At 42.2% G+C, this 16,250-nt stretch overlaps 1 protein-coding gene across 1 annotated transcript in view; it reads right to left on the bottom strand.

The window, feature by feature from the left end:
• Tnni3k (TNNI3 interacting kinase) overlaps window positions 1–16,250 on the bottom strand; it is a 311,536-nt gene that overhangs the window by 252,340 nt on the left and 42,946 nt on the right. Inside the window, 2 exon segments of the mRNA XM_085835372.1 lie at window positions 5,652–5,749; window positions 6,762–6,847. Of these exon segments, the coding sequence (XP_085691498.1) occupies window positions 5,652–5,749; window positions 6,762–6,847 (184 nt within the window).

Below are 16,250 nucleotides of genomic sequence, written 5' to 3'. Positions count from 1 at the left end.
AATTTTTTAACATCATCATATATACATATGAAGGTTTAGAAAAAGTAACTTAAGAGTTTAAAACTTAGGCAAAGATCTTCAGAATCATGCAGTGAATCTTTCCTTCTATCCACCTGATCTACCAAGAAAGTTAAATACCATGGAGAGTCCAGCATAGTCTTCCGATTTGCTTTTCTGTTGTCATGACCAAAATAACTGGGGAGGAGGGAGTTTGTTTCATTTTGTTCTTCCGAGTCACAGTCAGTCTTTGAGGGAACCCACACAGGAACTCGAGGCAGGGACCTGGGAGCAGGAACCATGACCAAATGTTGCTTGTAACTCACTCAGCTATCTTCCTTATACTCCCTCAGACCAACTGCCCAACAATGGGCTAGGCCTTCTCACATCAATCACCAATCAAGACAATTCCTCAAAGACACAGCTGCAGGCCAATCCAATGAAAGCAATTCTCTAGCGGTGGTTCCCTCTATCCAAATGACCTTAAATTGTGTTAATTAGACAAAAAACCAACTGGGACACATTAACTCTTTCTTTGTCACCCCCACCCCAACCAACCAACCAACCAACTAACAAACCAACCACCTCTCTCTTTCTCCACTCAGAAGATACCACACCTGGATCAAGTGTAAGCTAATTTCCTATCACGTGCCTTCACTTACTGATCACTAATCTTCTGGGATATGCTATAGTGCTGAAGAGGGCCAGTCAGCACTCTGCCATGGTTCAGTCTGCTCTGCGCAGCCTAGTGCAGGTCTGATCAGGTCTATACGATGATCTATCTCCTCCTAATCCTGGTTCTGCCTTTTACCTCAGAAGTTGTCACTTGAATTTTCCTGAAGCTTTCCATCCTCAGACTCTGCTTCTCAACGATCCCCGTGGGCATTCTGGATCATAAAGTGAGCCTCCTTCATAAGTTTAGATTGAGCCAGGGCTGGGAGTTGAACTTAGGTCTACCAGCTGTGAACAATATGATTTTCTTAACAAACCAAGCTACCCCTAGTTCCTGAGTCCCAACTCCTTCTTATGTTGTGGTGGACTGTAATGAGACTTGCATAAAAAGATATCTGAACTGGGGCTGAACAGGGAAGTGTTCCCTTCACTGAAGCACCAAGTCTCAGTGTGGGTCCCATCATTATTTGCCTTATTATCTAACTTTCATTTATTTATCATTTATCTTGTTCCTTAACCATGGAAACTGTGAGCCCTTAGATGGAAAAAGTCTGGAAATGAACTGAGCATTCATATCGTGATCATGGAAGACTGCTTTGGAGGCTCAGCTAACTCAGGCTTGGAAAAGAAGGTACTCCAGGAAGTAAAGCTGTCTGATATAAGGACTGAGAGATGATGCTGTTTGTAAATTAATTATTATATCAATTTATGAGCATAAATGTTTAATTAACACAAGGGCCTATTATTAACACTGTTTTCAAAAGTCATCATTACTTGGAAATTTTGGTTTAAAATGTCTCCTCCCAAATGGGATTTTTTTTTTCTTAGATTCTTTTTTCCTCCTTCTTTAAAGAATCTTTTATTACTTTCTTGACAAATTCCCATTTGGGAAAAATGCAATCCTTAGTCAAGTCATTTGTACAAATAGAAAGACAACTTGGATTAAAAAATCAATTTAAGTTAATGAATCTTTTAATCTCTCCTCTAAATCATTGGGTCTTAATTCTCATCTTGGGATTGTACTGTGCTTTTCGTTGTCAAAACTGGTAATGAGGGCAGTGACTAGGTCCGTATTCAGAAAGGAAGATGGGACTGCCCCAGAATGCTTGACCATGCACAGAATACAGCTTCACCACAGGCCTGGTTAATCCACAGTGCCAATGGATTTAATGCTAAATAGTTCCGGTATGAGAACAGCCTTTGGAAACTGTGGGGCACTTGCTCTGGAGTCTGTATCCAGGATGATGAAACAAAACTCTCAAGCTGTTAATCAACTGTATATGCTGAGGAGGCAGAAAGGATTGGGCTGGGAAATGTAGCAGTCACCAAGCTCACGACCCACAGAGGAAGCCCTCGGAGCTCACGACCCACAGAGGAAGCCTTGGAGTTCATCACCCACAGAGGAAGCCTCGGAGTTTACGACCCACAGAGGAAGCCCTCAGAGCTCATCACCCACAGAGGAAGCCTCGGAGTTTACGACCCACAGAGGAAGTCTTGGAGCTCACGACCAGCAGAGGAAGCCTCGGAGATCATCATCACCCACAGAGGAAGTCTTGGAGCTCACGACCCACAGAGGAAGCCTCAGAGGTCTCTATAAGATCTGGTTTTGTAGAAAAGACACAGGGCCATCCCTCCATCTCCTTCTACTTTGTAGCAAACATGTATATTTATTATATACACATAATATGTATGTATTACATAATAAATATGTAACATATGATTTGAGATGAGATCTTAGGAGAAATGTACAGAATGGAATTAATAAATCACCTTTCTACATCAGCTTCCACAAAGACATGCCATGTAGGTAGGTGAATCATGAATTTCCTGTGCATTGCATGTGAGGCAGGTTTGGGGCTAAATTGGATGGATGGTCTACTTCAGTCTTCTGTTCATTTGAGCTCCCAGGTGACCTCTTCTGAACCGTATTAAGGCTCAGTGTTCCCCTCCAACATCCGAATATCATTTTAGAAGCATACAGTCTTGAAATATGAAGACTGGATAGGCAGAACTCTAGAGAAGGATTCAGGGAACAAGCTTCAGTTCCCTTTTAGAGCTTTGCACACAAAGACTCCCAATTCAGCTAACCGAGCCAAAGTAATGCTTTTAAACAAACAAACAAACAAACAAACAAACAAACAAACAAAACGACCAAGTTTCAAGGAATCCAAGCTTACAAAATGACAAAGGCTTAATGGCTTTGTTTGTGTTTCTTTGTGAGACAGGATCTGTCTCCATGTCATACTTCCAGTTGCCAGTAGGAGGAGAGAGCAGGGGCACACTGCTGCTTTCCCTTATCCTAAGTGTTTTGCAAGTCAAATTTGCAATCAAGCCATATCTGAAGTCAATTTGTCAAATATTTGCATATGGATGTATTTCCAAAGAGCATATTTTCTATGGTATCAACTGGTTGTTTCGCTCAATGCGTGTGTGAGCAAATACTTGCATAAGAGAATTTTACTCTTAATAAAGCGTGAGCAGAAATCTATGTATAAACTAAGACTTTTGATGTAATTCTCAACCCTTTTACTGTTACGAACCAAATGACAGACCCATTTTATTTTATTTTCTGTGTAAAATAGATGATATACAAATGTCTAAAAATTGTTTTTTTAAATTAAATTGCACAATAGTGGTTAATTTTATTAGCATTGTCCTTGTAATAGTTATTTTGCTACTAAAATCTCCCAAGTCACCTAACAAAGCAGATAATTATGTTTACTCCAGCTTTTCTTTTACGGGAGGAAGGGACACTAGGGATAAGCCTCAGCACCCTGGGCATGCATGCTCAGAAGTAGGGAGCTACGCCTACATTTCACCCCACCCCCCACCCCACTCCCCAACTCTGCTTTGGAGATGAGAAAACTGGGGGGCAGAGGGAAAGATCAGGTGGGGTTTTTTGAACATGTAGAGGTCGCCAGAAAGTCTTGAGAGTTCACAGATGAGCACCCCTAGTTTAGCTTCTGGGCCGCTGCTGGCACTCCTGAGGCCGAGCCACATCAAGATAATGAAATACTTGATAAGTCCCGGACTCTGGATGCTATTCACCCAGGACCCTTTCTTGATTCTATGTGGAGAAGGCTCAAAGGAAAATCCTCAGTTCTGATGTTGAGAGTTCACAGAGCAACGTGCAAAACACACAAATAACCCAGAAACTAGGAATGCTGCAATAAAAGATAATATAAAGTTTAAATTGGAATCCAAGATTGAGTGCAATAAAATCTGGGAGCTCGAGAGGGCTTAAGGAGGTTCAGTTTGTGTTGATTTAAACTATCTAATAACCGTGCGATGAGAAAAAGAACTAAAATATATGTTAGCAGGAAAATTAGGAAAACAGAGATATGTGGGAACGGGGTGAAGCAGTGCTCTTCTAACTGTTGCCTGAAAATACCTGCGTGGGAGTGCACATTTGCCTGTGCTGGCTAAATGTATACTTTCCTCTGACCCAGCTCATTGCAGACAGGTGTTAATCAGCTGATGTCGGCTCCTGGTAAGCACGTGGATTTTACCGGAGCTTTGTGTTTAAATGGCACTGGTGACTTTGCCTGCTTTTACATCTGTCAAGGACCAGGGTTTCTCTGGATGCTGTGAAGGGAGGTTTGTCTACTTTGTTTCCTAAGCACCTACCTTTCAACTGTTTTGAAGAAGGTGGCAGTCAGGGCCCTTTCCACAGCAGATGACACAAGAGACAGAGCAGAGATTCTAAGGACGGAGATGTAGTTTCCATGAACAGGGGTGGGTGCAACGCACTGCACAAATACCATGACGCCACAGCATTCAGAAAGCTCCTGTGTGGTGGTGTCACAGTGACTCTCAGCACGGGCGTCATGATAGGAAAGAACTCCAGACCGAGATGGAGTCCAGCGTCTCACAGAGCACCCCCACTGTCAAGCAGCACCTCTCTATCTTTTGCAGCTGCACTACTCCTCCTCCTCTACCTTTCAGGGTAAATGCTTGTCAGACAGTATCCCGAAGCTGCCGGTGTTTGAGTTTCACAGAATGAGTAGCAGATAGTAAAGAGAACTTAACACTGAGATGCCGGTTCTGAGCAAGCCATTGGCAATGACCAGGCACTGGCTGGCGATGCACAGAGCAGCTGTAAGATATCTGCAGGATAAACCGAGGGAAATAAAATCTGCATCATGAGCGATAGCAAGTTTTGCTTGTGGAGTCAGCATGATGTAGAAATGTCCCATGTGGAGTCCCAATGAAAATTGCTTGCCCATGTTAGTCTGTGCTAGGAACTGTCCTGACCACGATGAATGGAGTGGGAAGACCTGCCTGCCCACTGTGGGTGTCACCATTCCCTGTCATCAGAAGGAGATACTGAAATCGATCTGAGCACAAGCATGCTTTCTGTTCTTGACTGGGGAGGCAATGTAATCAGCTCCTTCAGGTTCCTGCCACCATAATCTCCCTGCAGTGGTGAACTGTAACCTGAATTTATGAGCCAAATACCCTTTCTCCCCTGTATTGCTTTTGTCGGAATATTTAATCACATCACTAGAAAGGAAAATAACACACTGGGAACGTGGCCCTCTCCCCACAGTGTAAACTTGTAAGGTGTCTGCAAGTACAGAGGGTCTTTGACAAGTCAACAGCTGCTTCTTTCCAGGCCTGCATACAGGGATGTAGTAAAACTGTCAGAGACTTACATGAGATGGAAAATAAGCCAATATTCAATGTACTAACATTTGAGTCTTATGGATTTCTTTAGTGACGAAGGAGATAATGCACAGTCAACATCTGAACTCAGTCAGAGTGGTTGGCTGCGGGAAAGTCACTGTGGTTAGAGTATCATATTATTTATATGTTATATGAATGTATGTGTATAACAGTCTTGAGAGTCACTTCTAACACCAAATATTCCAAAGTACCCATCTTTTTAAATACCAGTTCTGTGGGGTAGGGGTGGAGTAAAAATCAGGACAAATGTTGTCCTTGACCCTAACAAAGTATGTATAGGAATGAAGAGATCAGACCTTGTAAACAGCCAAGTGCAGAGCCGGAAAGCCGTTTCTTGTCAGTCTGGATGGACGGAGCCCTTTTAACATAAGGGCACGGATATGCGACTTGTTGCCTAGAAAGAAATATGAAGACTGATTGGTCGTTGCAGGGGCTATCTAAAGTATTTCATTATCTTCCTCTGATTTAAGGATAAATGCCTTTCGGACTTGTGAACAATGTCTGCCCACTACTCAAGCCCACATGGGATCCTACAGAGGATCAGCAGCAGTAAAACCCACTCCGATGAGGTGGCTCTGGAGGAGGCTGGGCAGCCAGCTCCCATTAGGAAGAAGGGGCTATGAAGCTGAGCCTGTTCCGAGAGGTCTGGAAAGTTGAGGCAGCGTTAGCCCATTGGTAACATCCACAAAGCTTTGCTCAGCTTGATCAGTGAATAAATACCAACTCCCCATTTGACAATTCATTAACTTTATTGAGCTGCTTCTGTATGCTGGGAGCTGTCATAAGTTGGGATCCCTTTGAAATCAAATGAAGTACAAGCAGAATGAAATTCTTGTTCACTTTGAGCAATCTTCCTTGTCAGATTCTATGTTTAACATTTTTTTTTTCTCTTTATATACACTTGTTTCTTAGAGGTAATCGACTGTCTGATCACATCAGGGAGTGCTCTCAAGATTCTTCCATTAAACTCTATTCCCAACTCACTGTATTAAAAAGCACTTGTTGATATCCAAGCTAACTGAGTTACTTGGTTTAGAAAAGAAAATAGAGCTGGGCATAGTGGCACACACCTTTAATCCCAGCACTCGGGAGGCAGAGGCAGGTGGATTTCTGAGTTCAAGGCCAGCCTGGTCTACAAAGGGAGATCCAGGATAGCCAGGGCTATACAGAGAAACCCTGTCTCGAAAAACCAAGAAAAAAAAAAAAAAAGAAAGAAAATAAAATAAATAGAAATTCAGAGATACAGAGCAAGGATCTACCGGGGTCCACTCCTGTGAATGTGAGCAGACTCTTAGGAGCAAACCTAAGAGAAGTTGAGTCTGATAGGGTCTTCCTTCTGGCCACCAACATCTCATGTCCCTACCTCACAGGCATAACTCTGGCTTGAACAGGGTCCAGGCACTTACCGCCACAGACGCAGCAGAGGTGCAGCAGGGACAGGCCACGCTCTGTGCGGTAATTTAAACTGACTTCACTGAAGGCTTCCTCAGAGCTGAAAAAGCAGGGGGCAGGTGATCAGAAATTCACCTCTTACTGTGTTGCCTTTGTTTGAGAAGCAGTTGCTGTTCTATAAATTCAGAACTTCATTTTGCTCTATGTCTTTGCTCCTGGAAGAAGCATTTTTGAATCCTCCATGTGGAGAAGTAAAATTTGGTGAAGATAATATTAATAGTTGAATGACTCAAGTTACAGTAAAGATTCGAACATGCACTGTTTTTCAATATAATTTAAATAAGTATAAAATCTAGTTTTTATAATATATAATTACATAATACATATTATATATAATATGTTATCATTATAATATATAATTAAATAAATATATAATCTAGGTTTTGTCCAAACCCCTTATAAAGAAAATAAATAACTAAAGGTCAAATTATTTTAATTCACATTCAAACCTTTGTATTATATTCATAGACAAATTATGATATTCACAAAAGGAAGAAAAGAGGGAGGGCGGGGAGGAAGGAGGGAAGTTGGGAGATACAGGGAAAGGGGGCATTGTGTTGTGTTTGATAAGAGCGTGGAGAAAGGAATGTAACCCAAATGTATGACAATTCCTGCCTGAGGCCAGGATCCCTTGCACTCTGGCTGGGTCAGCTGCCTCAGATCACCAAAGATATGGCTGCTGGTGAGCAGAGGAATGGTGGCATTAATGAATTTCTTGCTTTTGTTCTATCAAAGCCTTTGCCCACAAGAGGGCCCTGGGAGCCACAGGCAGCCTTTCAACAGGAAGTTAGAACTAAATTTTTTGACCTCTTCAGGTCCTTGGCACTCCCAGGACATTATTCAGGAGAAAGGGGATCATGTCCTTGGCCTCCAGGTCAGCCTCAAGGGGTCTCCAGCCTATTCTAATCTCAGCAGCTCTGGAGGGATGTCTGGTCTCTGGTGTGGGGTGAATGGATCCCTTTCTCCTTTAAAGTACTTACACTTGAAAGGCTCAATAAATTCTGGCCATTTGCATCAAGGCTTCCAGTTAAGAACTTCAAAGGCTATTGGAATTTTGAAATAGAAAAAGTTCTATTCTCCAGGGTGCTGCTAAAAAGAGCAGGCTTCTAAATCCAGGGGCCTTGAGAGGCCCCAAGAAAGGCTTTAATTAGCAACTCTAAGCCCTGTGGTCTGTTTTCATAGACATAGGGATATTCTTCCCCTGAACAAAACAGGCTTAGCTGCCCACACTAGAAAAGCATTCAGACCACATACCTTTGTCCTCACTCAGAGGGAATGAGAGATAGTTTATTATGAGCCAAGTTGAACCTGCACAGGCTGGGGATGAAGGCTCAGGTCACTCTACATTCCATATTCCAAAGTGGAAGTCGTATGGGAACTTTCACAGTCTTACAACGAAACAAGTCACAGGTCAAATCATTTCATAAGATATTTAGTTTTACTTTTTAAAATTTGCGTTTTGTGTTTCCATGTTTGGGTATGAACACTTGAGCACAGAAACAGAGCTCAGATGCCCTGGACCTGTAGTTTCAGGTGGCCAAAGGCTGACTGATGAACTGAAAAGTGAATTTTGGTTCCTCAGTAAGAGCAATGTGTGCTGTTAAGCACTAAGCACCACACCACAAGTCATTTCATTTACAAACACCTTGGCAGGGACAGCAGGATACAGAGAGGTGGGGAAACCTGCCACAGGTGCCAGCTACGTCTGATGATATTCTGAGCTTTTGGATTGGTGGAAGCTACTGGTCAATTGAATTCACTGGAGCTGAAGGTGAGTAAAACAAGCTGGAAACAAGATTTAGTTTACCCCAAATTCCTTGCTACAACATGGTAGCGATTCAATAAAGGTTTGATAGGAAAAGAAGAAAAACTATAACTCAAGGCACTTTTCAAATACATTGACAGAAATAGTAGGTGGTAAAATACAGCACTAGGTGAGGGAGTTGCAGCATGGGTGATGGGTGGCTCACAGCATTAGATATGTGAGTTACACCATTACTGGTTGTGATACGTGGCTCACAGCATTAGATGGGTGGCTGACATGCCTGGGAGGGGTGGTAGGTGGGTTGCTCAGATGCTATCTGACAACATTCCTACTCCTTTCTTGGTTGGTAGGTTGGACACTAGAGATCTGTTCTTATGTCCCAGAAGATTTACCTAATGATCACAGAGATGTTTGGTCACATAAAGAAGAGGGCAATAAATGGCTTTTTAATGGAACTAAAGATGCTCCAAAGTAATTTTTCTCTGGGCTTAAAACATTCCAACTTCTCCATCTCACTGAGGATCTAGTCAGCAGATGTTTCAGTGAGTGGTGCAGTACTTCCTGAACTTTTGCTCACAGAAGCCAGAGGACAACATGAAGCCACAAGTCCCTATTTAACAGCTTGTGGGTCCCATGGATGGAGGCAGAGTGTCAAGCTTGGTGGTAAGCACTGACAATACCCTCTAGCCATTTTTCCAGGACTATTGATCATCTACAACCTTAACAATATAAAATGGAAGTTAACTTTTACCTACATACTCCAAAGCTGGCTCTTCTCTCAGTATTCTCACTTAAGTTAAGCTCAGGTGGTTAGGTCAAAAGAAATCCCATCCCTTGCTGTTCCTGGAGTTCATGTCAGTTATGTAGTTCTGTCCATTAACAGAGGCCCCCTTCAGCCACCCAACAGCACTATTCATGCCCTATGATGTCATTTTCAGGGTAAATGATACTTAAGAAAGCCTGTCTTCTCAGCCCAGAGGAACACTTTCTACCAGGAACTGGACACATTTCCTGCATACTTTTTGAGGACAGAGAATCCAGTCTTCCTTGTTTGCAAAGCAAGGACTTGTGCAATGTAAAGTCTTGAGCAGATTGTAACCTGAAGTCCTGCCTTCCTAAGACATGCCTTCCGAAGAGACCGCAAGGCCCAGTGACTAATACAGCTCAATGACTGGGGAGAGTTGGAACTTTGTTATCCTGGGTTATATTCAGCTTCTTTAGTGGCCACTTAAAGCTTCCTTTGGTGTCTGACCTAATATCCTTGACTCAGGCAAGACCTTGCTGCATTATACTGCTTAGAAGCCAGCCCCAGGCAGAATGTGTTAAGTTTACATAGTTTCTGAGAATCTTTGTGTGTCTCTTCTTTTGCTAATTTTAAACACTTCCATTTCACTTGCATTGTGTCCTGGTTAGATACTTTTGTTAGACTGATACAAGAGTTATTTTGGGAAAAGAAATGCCAGCTGAGAAATGATTCTCTCAAATTGTCTGTGGGCAGGGATGTAGGGCATTTTCTTGATTAATGATGGATATGGGAGCACCTAACACAATGTGGGTGGTGCCACTTGTGTACAGGTGGTCTTGAGTTATATAAGAAAGCAAGCTGATCAAGCCAGAATGAGCAAAGCAGTAAGCAGCACTCTTCCATGGGTTCTGCTTCAGTTCCTGCCTCCAGGTTCCTGCTTTGAGTTCCAACCTTGGTCTTGATCTGCCATCAAGGATATTTAAGGCAAATAAACTCTTTATTCTCCAAATCCCTTTTGGCCAGTGTTTATCACAACAATAGAAACACCCTTTAAGATGCTTTCTTTCTGTGTGTTTTTAAGTCAGGAGAAGTTTTAACAGGGTGCCAATGTTACTGGCAAGAGAACCTTAAAGTCAGCTTAAACTTTAATATGAAATTTGAAATGTTGCAAGGCTATTTCAGGTAAATTGTAATTTTCAAATGCCAGTGACTTATCAAACAAATTTTTCTGTCTCAGTTTTAGTCTATTTTGGCATGAAATAGACATATGTGAGCTGATAATGATGCTATTGAATTTTGAAAGTGATTGGGTACAAAGAGTTCAAGGGAATTTTTTTTTTTTCAGTGAGAAAGCACAGTGCAAGGAATTACAAGGGAGACGATGAGGTCAGTGGGAGGAAAGACACCTTCTATGCACCTCCTGAAAACCTCTCTGGGCCAGCCACACTCCTCTCACAGCTTTCAGAACCACTGCCAGTTGTGAAATTTAGCTGTTACATAAGTATTCTGAGCCTTGTAAGATGACCCTACTGAGGAAGAGTGAAAGACATCTCTTAAGGTTTTTCAGAATCCTTGGGGAGCCATGAATTCTTCCAAACATACCCAAAGTATTGTCTGAAATGTTTGGGTAGGGTTTGTGCCAATAATAAACAAAACAGAATCAAAACAAACACAAACACTGACTAAAACAGAGAGACTGGAAACCAAATTCATGATGATTCAGGTTTGCTTCTCAAGTTCTGTGCTTATTGACTGAGGCGACCTCCCTCTCTCTCCCTCTCCCCTCTGCCTCTCCCTCTCTTACTCCCACTCCCCTTCCCCATCCCCTTTCTGTCTCCCCTTCTTCTTCTCCTCTCCCTCCCCTCTCCTCCTCCTGCTCAGGGCTCTCTGCCCTCTCCACACCTTGTTATCTGTCATAGCTTGTTACTTCGAAGGTTCCCACTATTTCCTCCTCTTCCCCTCCTCCCTCTTTCTCCTTCCAGAAGACACTATCTCTAATATCCTCCTTCCTATCTTTCTCAAAAACAAAGCTAAGTAGTGAAGTTAAAATTAGCCTAAATCAATGCTTTATCAAAAATCATACTGTTAACGGCTGCTAGTAAGAGGCCTACAATGTCTAACCCATCGAAACCCCACAAAACGTTACACCAAGCTTACTATCTGAATTATCTAATGTTTACTTCCCACCACCTGTTATCTACAGCAGTAATGGCTTATGTTTAGAGTCAGCTTCAACCTTCTCTGAAATAGTCACAATCAACGAACACTTCTAAAACAGATAATAAGAGAAACAGAATAAAGGACCACTCAAGATGGGAATTCAGTTTCCATAAATAGAGGTGAGAGAAAGGAGTGAGTGAAATTAATTCTTATTGTAAGTATGGGGTTCCCACATAGAAGCTATACAGCAAACATGCTTGTGGCTATTCATTGGATACTTGTTGGAAATGATCAGGTTGGTAATTTCTGTTTCACTGCTCCATGAGACTCTGCAAAGCACTGTATGAGAAGGAATAGCCAGCCATGTGAAACACAATAAGAAGATAGTGTCTTAGTCAGGGCACTTATTGCTATGAAGAAATTCTTTAAGGAAACATTTAATTGGGAATTGTTTACAGTCAGGTTTTAGTTCGTTATAGTCATGGCAGGAAACATAGCATCTATGCAAGCAGACATGGTACTAGAGCGATAACTTAGAGTTCTGCATCTGTATTCTTGGCCAACAGGAAGAGTGAGTGATAGTGGGATTGGCTTGGGCATCTGAAACCTTCCTATTGAGCCTATTGGAGGGGGTGCATCCATTTTCAATCAAACCACCACATTCTACTCTCTGGGCCCCATAGATTTATGTCTATACCATAATACAAAACTGCATTAAGTTCAACTTTAAAAGTCCCCATCCAGTCTATTATAATCTCTACACTGTTTAAAGGTCCAAATGTCAAAGTTTCTTCTGAGACTCATGGCTCTCTCTTAAATCTGAACCCCTATGAAGGAAAATGAAGAAGTGGCTCGCATACTTCACATACAGTGGCACAGGATATGCATTCCCCTTCCAACAGGGAGGAAGGGAGCTCAGGGAGAAAATTCCAAACCAAAGCAAGACAGACAGACAGCAGGGCAGAGACTGACAACCAGCAGGGCAGAGACTGACAACCAGCAGGGCAGAGGCCACACTCCTCATCTCCATGTGTGATGTCAAAGCACTGTTCAGATCTCTAACTCCTTTCACCTTTGTTGACTGCAACTCACTTCTTTCTCCTGGGTTGGTTCCACTCTCTGTTAGCAGCTTTCCTCAGCAGCTATCCCAGGACTCTGGCATCTCCAGGGTTTTGGGTCTCCAAGGCAATCCTGGTTTCTCTTTGACAGCTTTACACAATGGCCTCTCTAAGGACACCCCTGACACATGCCCTGCCCCAGCAGCTTTTCTTAGTCTTGGAAGAAGATTGCACAACTATTTTCTTGTATCCTGATTATAAAGATACAGCCACTTGTCTGGTGCTGCAAAGCTCTGGTGCCTGCTGAGGCTGGAATATGTCCTCCTTGTTCAAGTTCATTTTCATCATCTTCCTGTTTTAAATGATTTCCTTCATTGCCTAAACTTGTCTGTTCTTGAACTCATTCTATATGTCAGGCTGGCCTGGAACTTGGAGATTTGCCAGCATCTGCCTTCTGAGGATTGAAGGTATCTACCACCATGCATGTCCCTAAGTTTTTCTTTAATCAATTCCTTTGTACAAGTTGGAAGTTTAGCTAGTGGGGTGTTGGTATGAGGTCCACACTCCCTTTATTGCACTTAGCATTATGCTTTTTTTTTTTAATCTGTTTGCACTTCCTGGTGCCTCTTTTGCCCTCAATCTGTATGCTTCATTTTCTTACTTGCTCATCTGACACCTTTTCATTATTGATCTGCACAAGCTTGGCCACTAATAACCAAGCAACAGAGTCCGTACCAGACTGTCTGAAAATCTCCTCTGCCAAATCCATTAATCTATACTTTCTCAATTTGACCTCAGGAAGATGTTTTTGACAAAGAGAGTATAGCCACATTCTTTACCAAATGATCTCTAGGCTACATATTAATCTGCTTCTTTGTTGCCTCTTGAGCCAGGTCCCCACAGTACAAATCACCCTCAACACTGGAGCTGGGAGTCTTCCCAGCTCCTAGAGTACAACCACCAAGCCCTACTTTAGGTGTCCAATTGCTTTTCTAGTCCAATGTTCCAAAGAGTGAAATGGTATTACAGCCATACCCCAGTTCTGTCTTAGTTAGGATTTTTATTGCTGTGAAGAGAGTCCACAATCATGACATCTCTTATAAAGTAAAGCATTTAATTGGGGCTACCTTACAGTTCAGATGTTTAGTTCATTATCATGGCAGGAAGCATGGCAGCATCCAGGCAGACATGGAGCTGGAGAAGTAGCTCAGAGTTCTACATCTGGATTCTCAGGCATCAGGAAGAAAAAGACACGGGGCCTGGTTTGAGCATTTGAAATGTCAAAGCCCATCCTCAGTGACATACTACCTCCAACAAGGTCACAACTACTCCAAAGAGGCCACACCTCCTAATAGTGCCACTCTCTTTGAGCCTCTGGGGGCCATTTCCACTCAATCCACCACAGATCTTTTGCACAGTCATCTTCTCTCCTCTCTTCTTGCATTTTCTCTGCTTTTGAGAAGACGAATGAACTTTTATCTGCTCTGTTCAATAGTTTGTACATCAGGATACCATACTGGCCAACTTCTCAAACATTTCACTTTAATAATTTCCCACTTGTGGTTGTGTCAGATGTCCTCTGAGAGAACGAGGTCGTGGACGAGAAGTTTAATTGGATCACGTAGCAGCACACAGTTATGGCTAAAAGTTAAAGGCTAAGAAAAGAGTTCATTACGCTTCAAGGCAGAAAGTAACCTTTAGGTACAGAACGACCCGCTTTTAATAATTAAGGAAATAATTTACTATTAGAAAAGTATTCATGAGTGTGACTTCATCTTAATTAGGAATTTCATCCAGGACCCAGCAAGCACTATGAACTCATTAGAATGTATTGTTGGTGAGGGGCATAGCAGGTGATAAAAAATGCAAGAAGGAATTAGAGAATAAATTGAGTCCCAGGCATTAGGACACACAAGTGATGCCCAGTTGTCAGGGAAAGTGATGCATGCAGCTCCTTTAGAAGAGTTGACAGGAGAGAAAACAGGTTTTCCTGAGGAGTGGTTGCTTCAAGATCTTAAATATTTTAGTTGTGTTTATAAAAACAGAAACATTTGACTGGACATTGATGGGAAATGAGAACTGTGGCTGAAATTTAGGATTTAACTTGTTAAAAAGATTGTATCCCCATTTTAAGTTAAACCAGGAATTTTGCTTAGGATTGCACTTCCAAACATTCAGTGTCTGCTCTCTGCAAGTTCATTTATTTTGCTGGCCTTAATAAAAGTCTCCAGACTCCCCAGAGGATAGAATCTACGAGGAAAAATTTACCTTAGTGGCATGGCCAGTATGTGGTGAGCACTGACTTGGCAGTTTGTTTATCATCTTAGAGCTTACATACTAGTGTTATTTATAAATACAAATATAGAAAACCCACACAAGGTGGAGAGGCACAATTAGTGATCACATAGACAAGAGGGGAGTCTGGCCCACAGATAAATGGAAGGCATTGTAAAGAAGTCAGTATTGAACTGATAACTGTGGAGATTAGAAGACAGCAGAGGAAATACATTGTACATGAATGTACCACTCTGCCCTTCCATCCTTCTGGCTTCTGTTTTCATCTCGTTTCTGCCTTCTATTCATGACTTCAACACATGTCCAAAGCCATAAGTGAACTTGAACTTGAATCAGAGGAGAGAATGTCCCATTTCCATCCCCTTCATCTCCCACATCAAAGTCTCATGGCCACAGACACAAACTGAATTAGCTTTGGTGCCTTATGTCTTTTCTACACTCTAGTTAAAACCATGGATAGTATGTGCGTGAGCAGATATGGTGGTGGCTCGTTGTATAGTTTACATTCTCTAGATGAATAAGACCAGCACCTACTGATAATGTCATAAACAAATCTTTCAGGAGACAGACAAGTGAGCACAGACTGAACAAAGAACTCTGCCCATGACTGTGCTAATTGTACATCTATGGACAGGGGCCCTCCCATTCCTGCAATCTGCATCCTTAGAGAAAGGCACACTCCCAGGCACCTGGTATAGCTGTTTGTCACAGCATAACTCCATGTTACACTAACCCCGATTAAGGTTGAGGCATGAAGACACTATGTATCCATCACTGAGGTTCTCAGAGGTGATTTTTCTATAATAGCACATCTGATTTCTCCAACAACCCTGAACACTTTGTTGAATAAGTCACCAGTTGAGACAATTTATATTCTCAGCACAGCTTCCTTTCTTTCCCCTGCCATCCATCATTTTAATCCAAAGAGAAGTTCTCAGAACTCAGCCCTGAAAACAATTGACTTTCCAGATGGAGCTGTTTGAAGGAACAGAATCGGACAGCTCCGGGCTCATTCTCCATTGTCTGTGGCTGTCCTGACTCCATGGGCTGCACCAGATACTGAATTTCTGCCAATTCATCATGGATCCTACTTCACTCTAGGCAAAGGGTTCTCATTGCAACATCATCTGAACACTGTGTGTAGATTCTTGGAAGTTATCCTTACAATTGTGATCCTCTGATAAGAGATGGACCCATTGAATCAAGAACATTAGCAGATGCTCAATGCTAAGCAAGACAACATGTCTTCCCAATCCTTTCTACAGTCTTATGCTATTCCTCAGACTAACAGGACAGTCCTGTAAACAGATGTCCTCACCATCAGCACAAGGCCACTGGATACCCTGTTCAAAAGATATGGATGTTATTCTCAAGAAATTTACCATCGATTTTGAAGAGCCTTCTGATACTCATAATATAC

This window comes from Mus caroli, unplaced genomic scaffold (assembly GCF_978045245.1).
Source record: "Mus caroli unplaced genomic scaffold, Mus_caroli_1 scaffold_3, whole genome shotgun sequence".
Lineage (NCBI taxonomy): Eukaryota > Metazoa > Chordata > Mammalia > Rodentia > Muridae > Mus > Mus caroli.
This window is presented reverse-complemented; position numbering and strand designations above follow the sequence as displayed.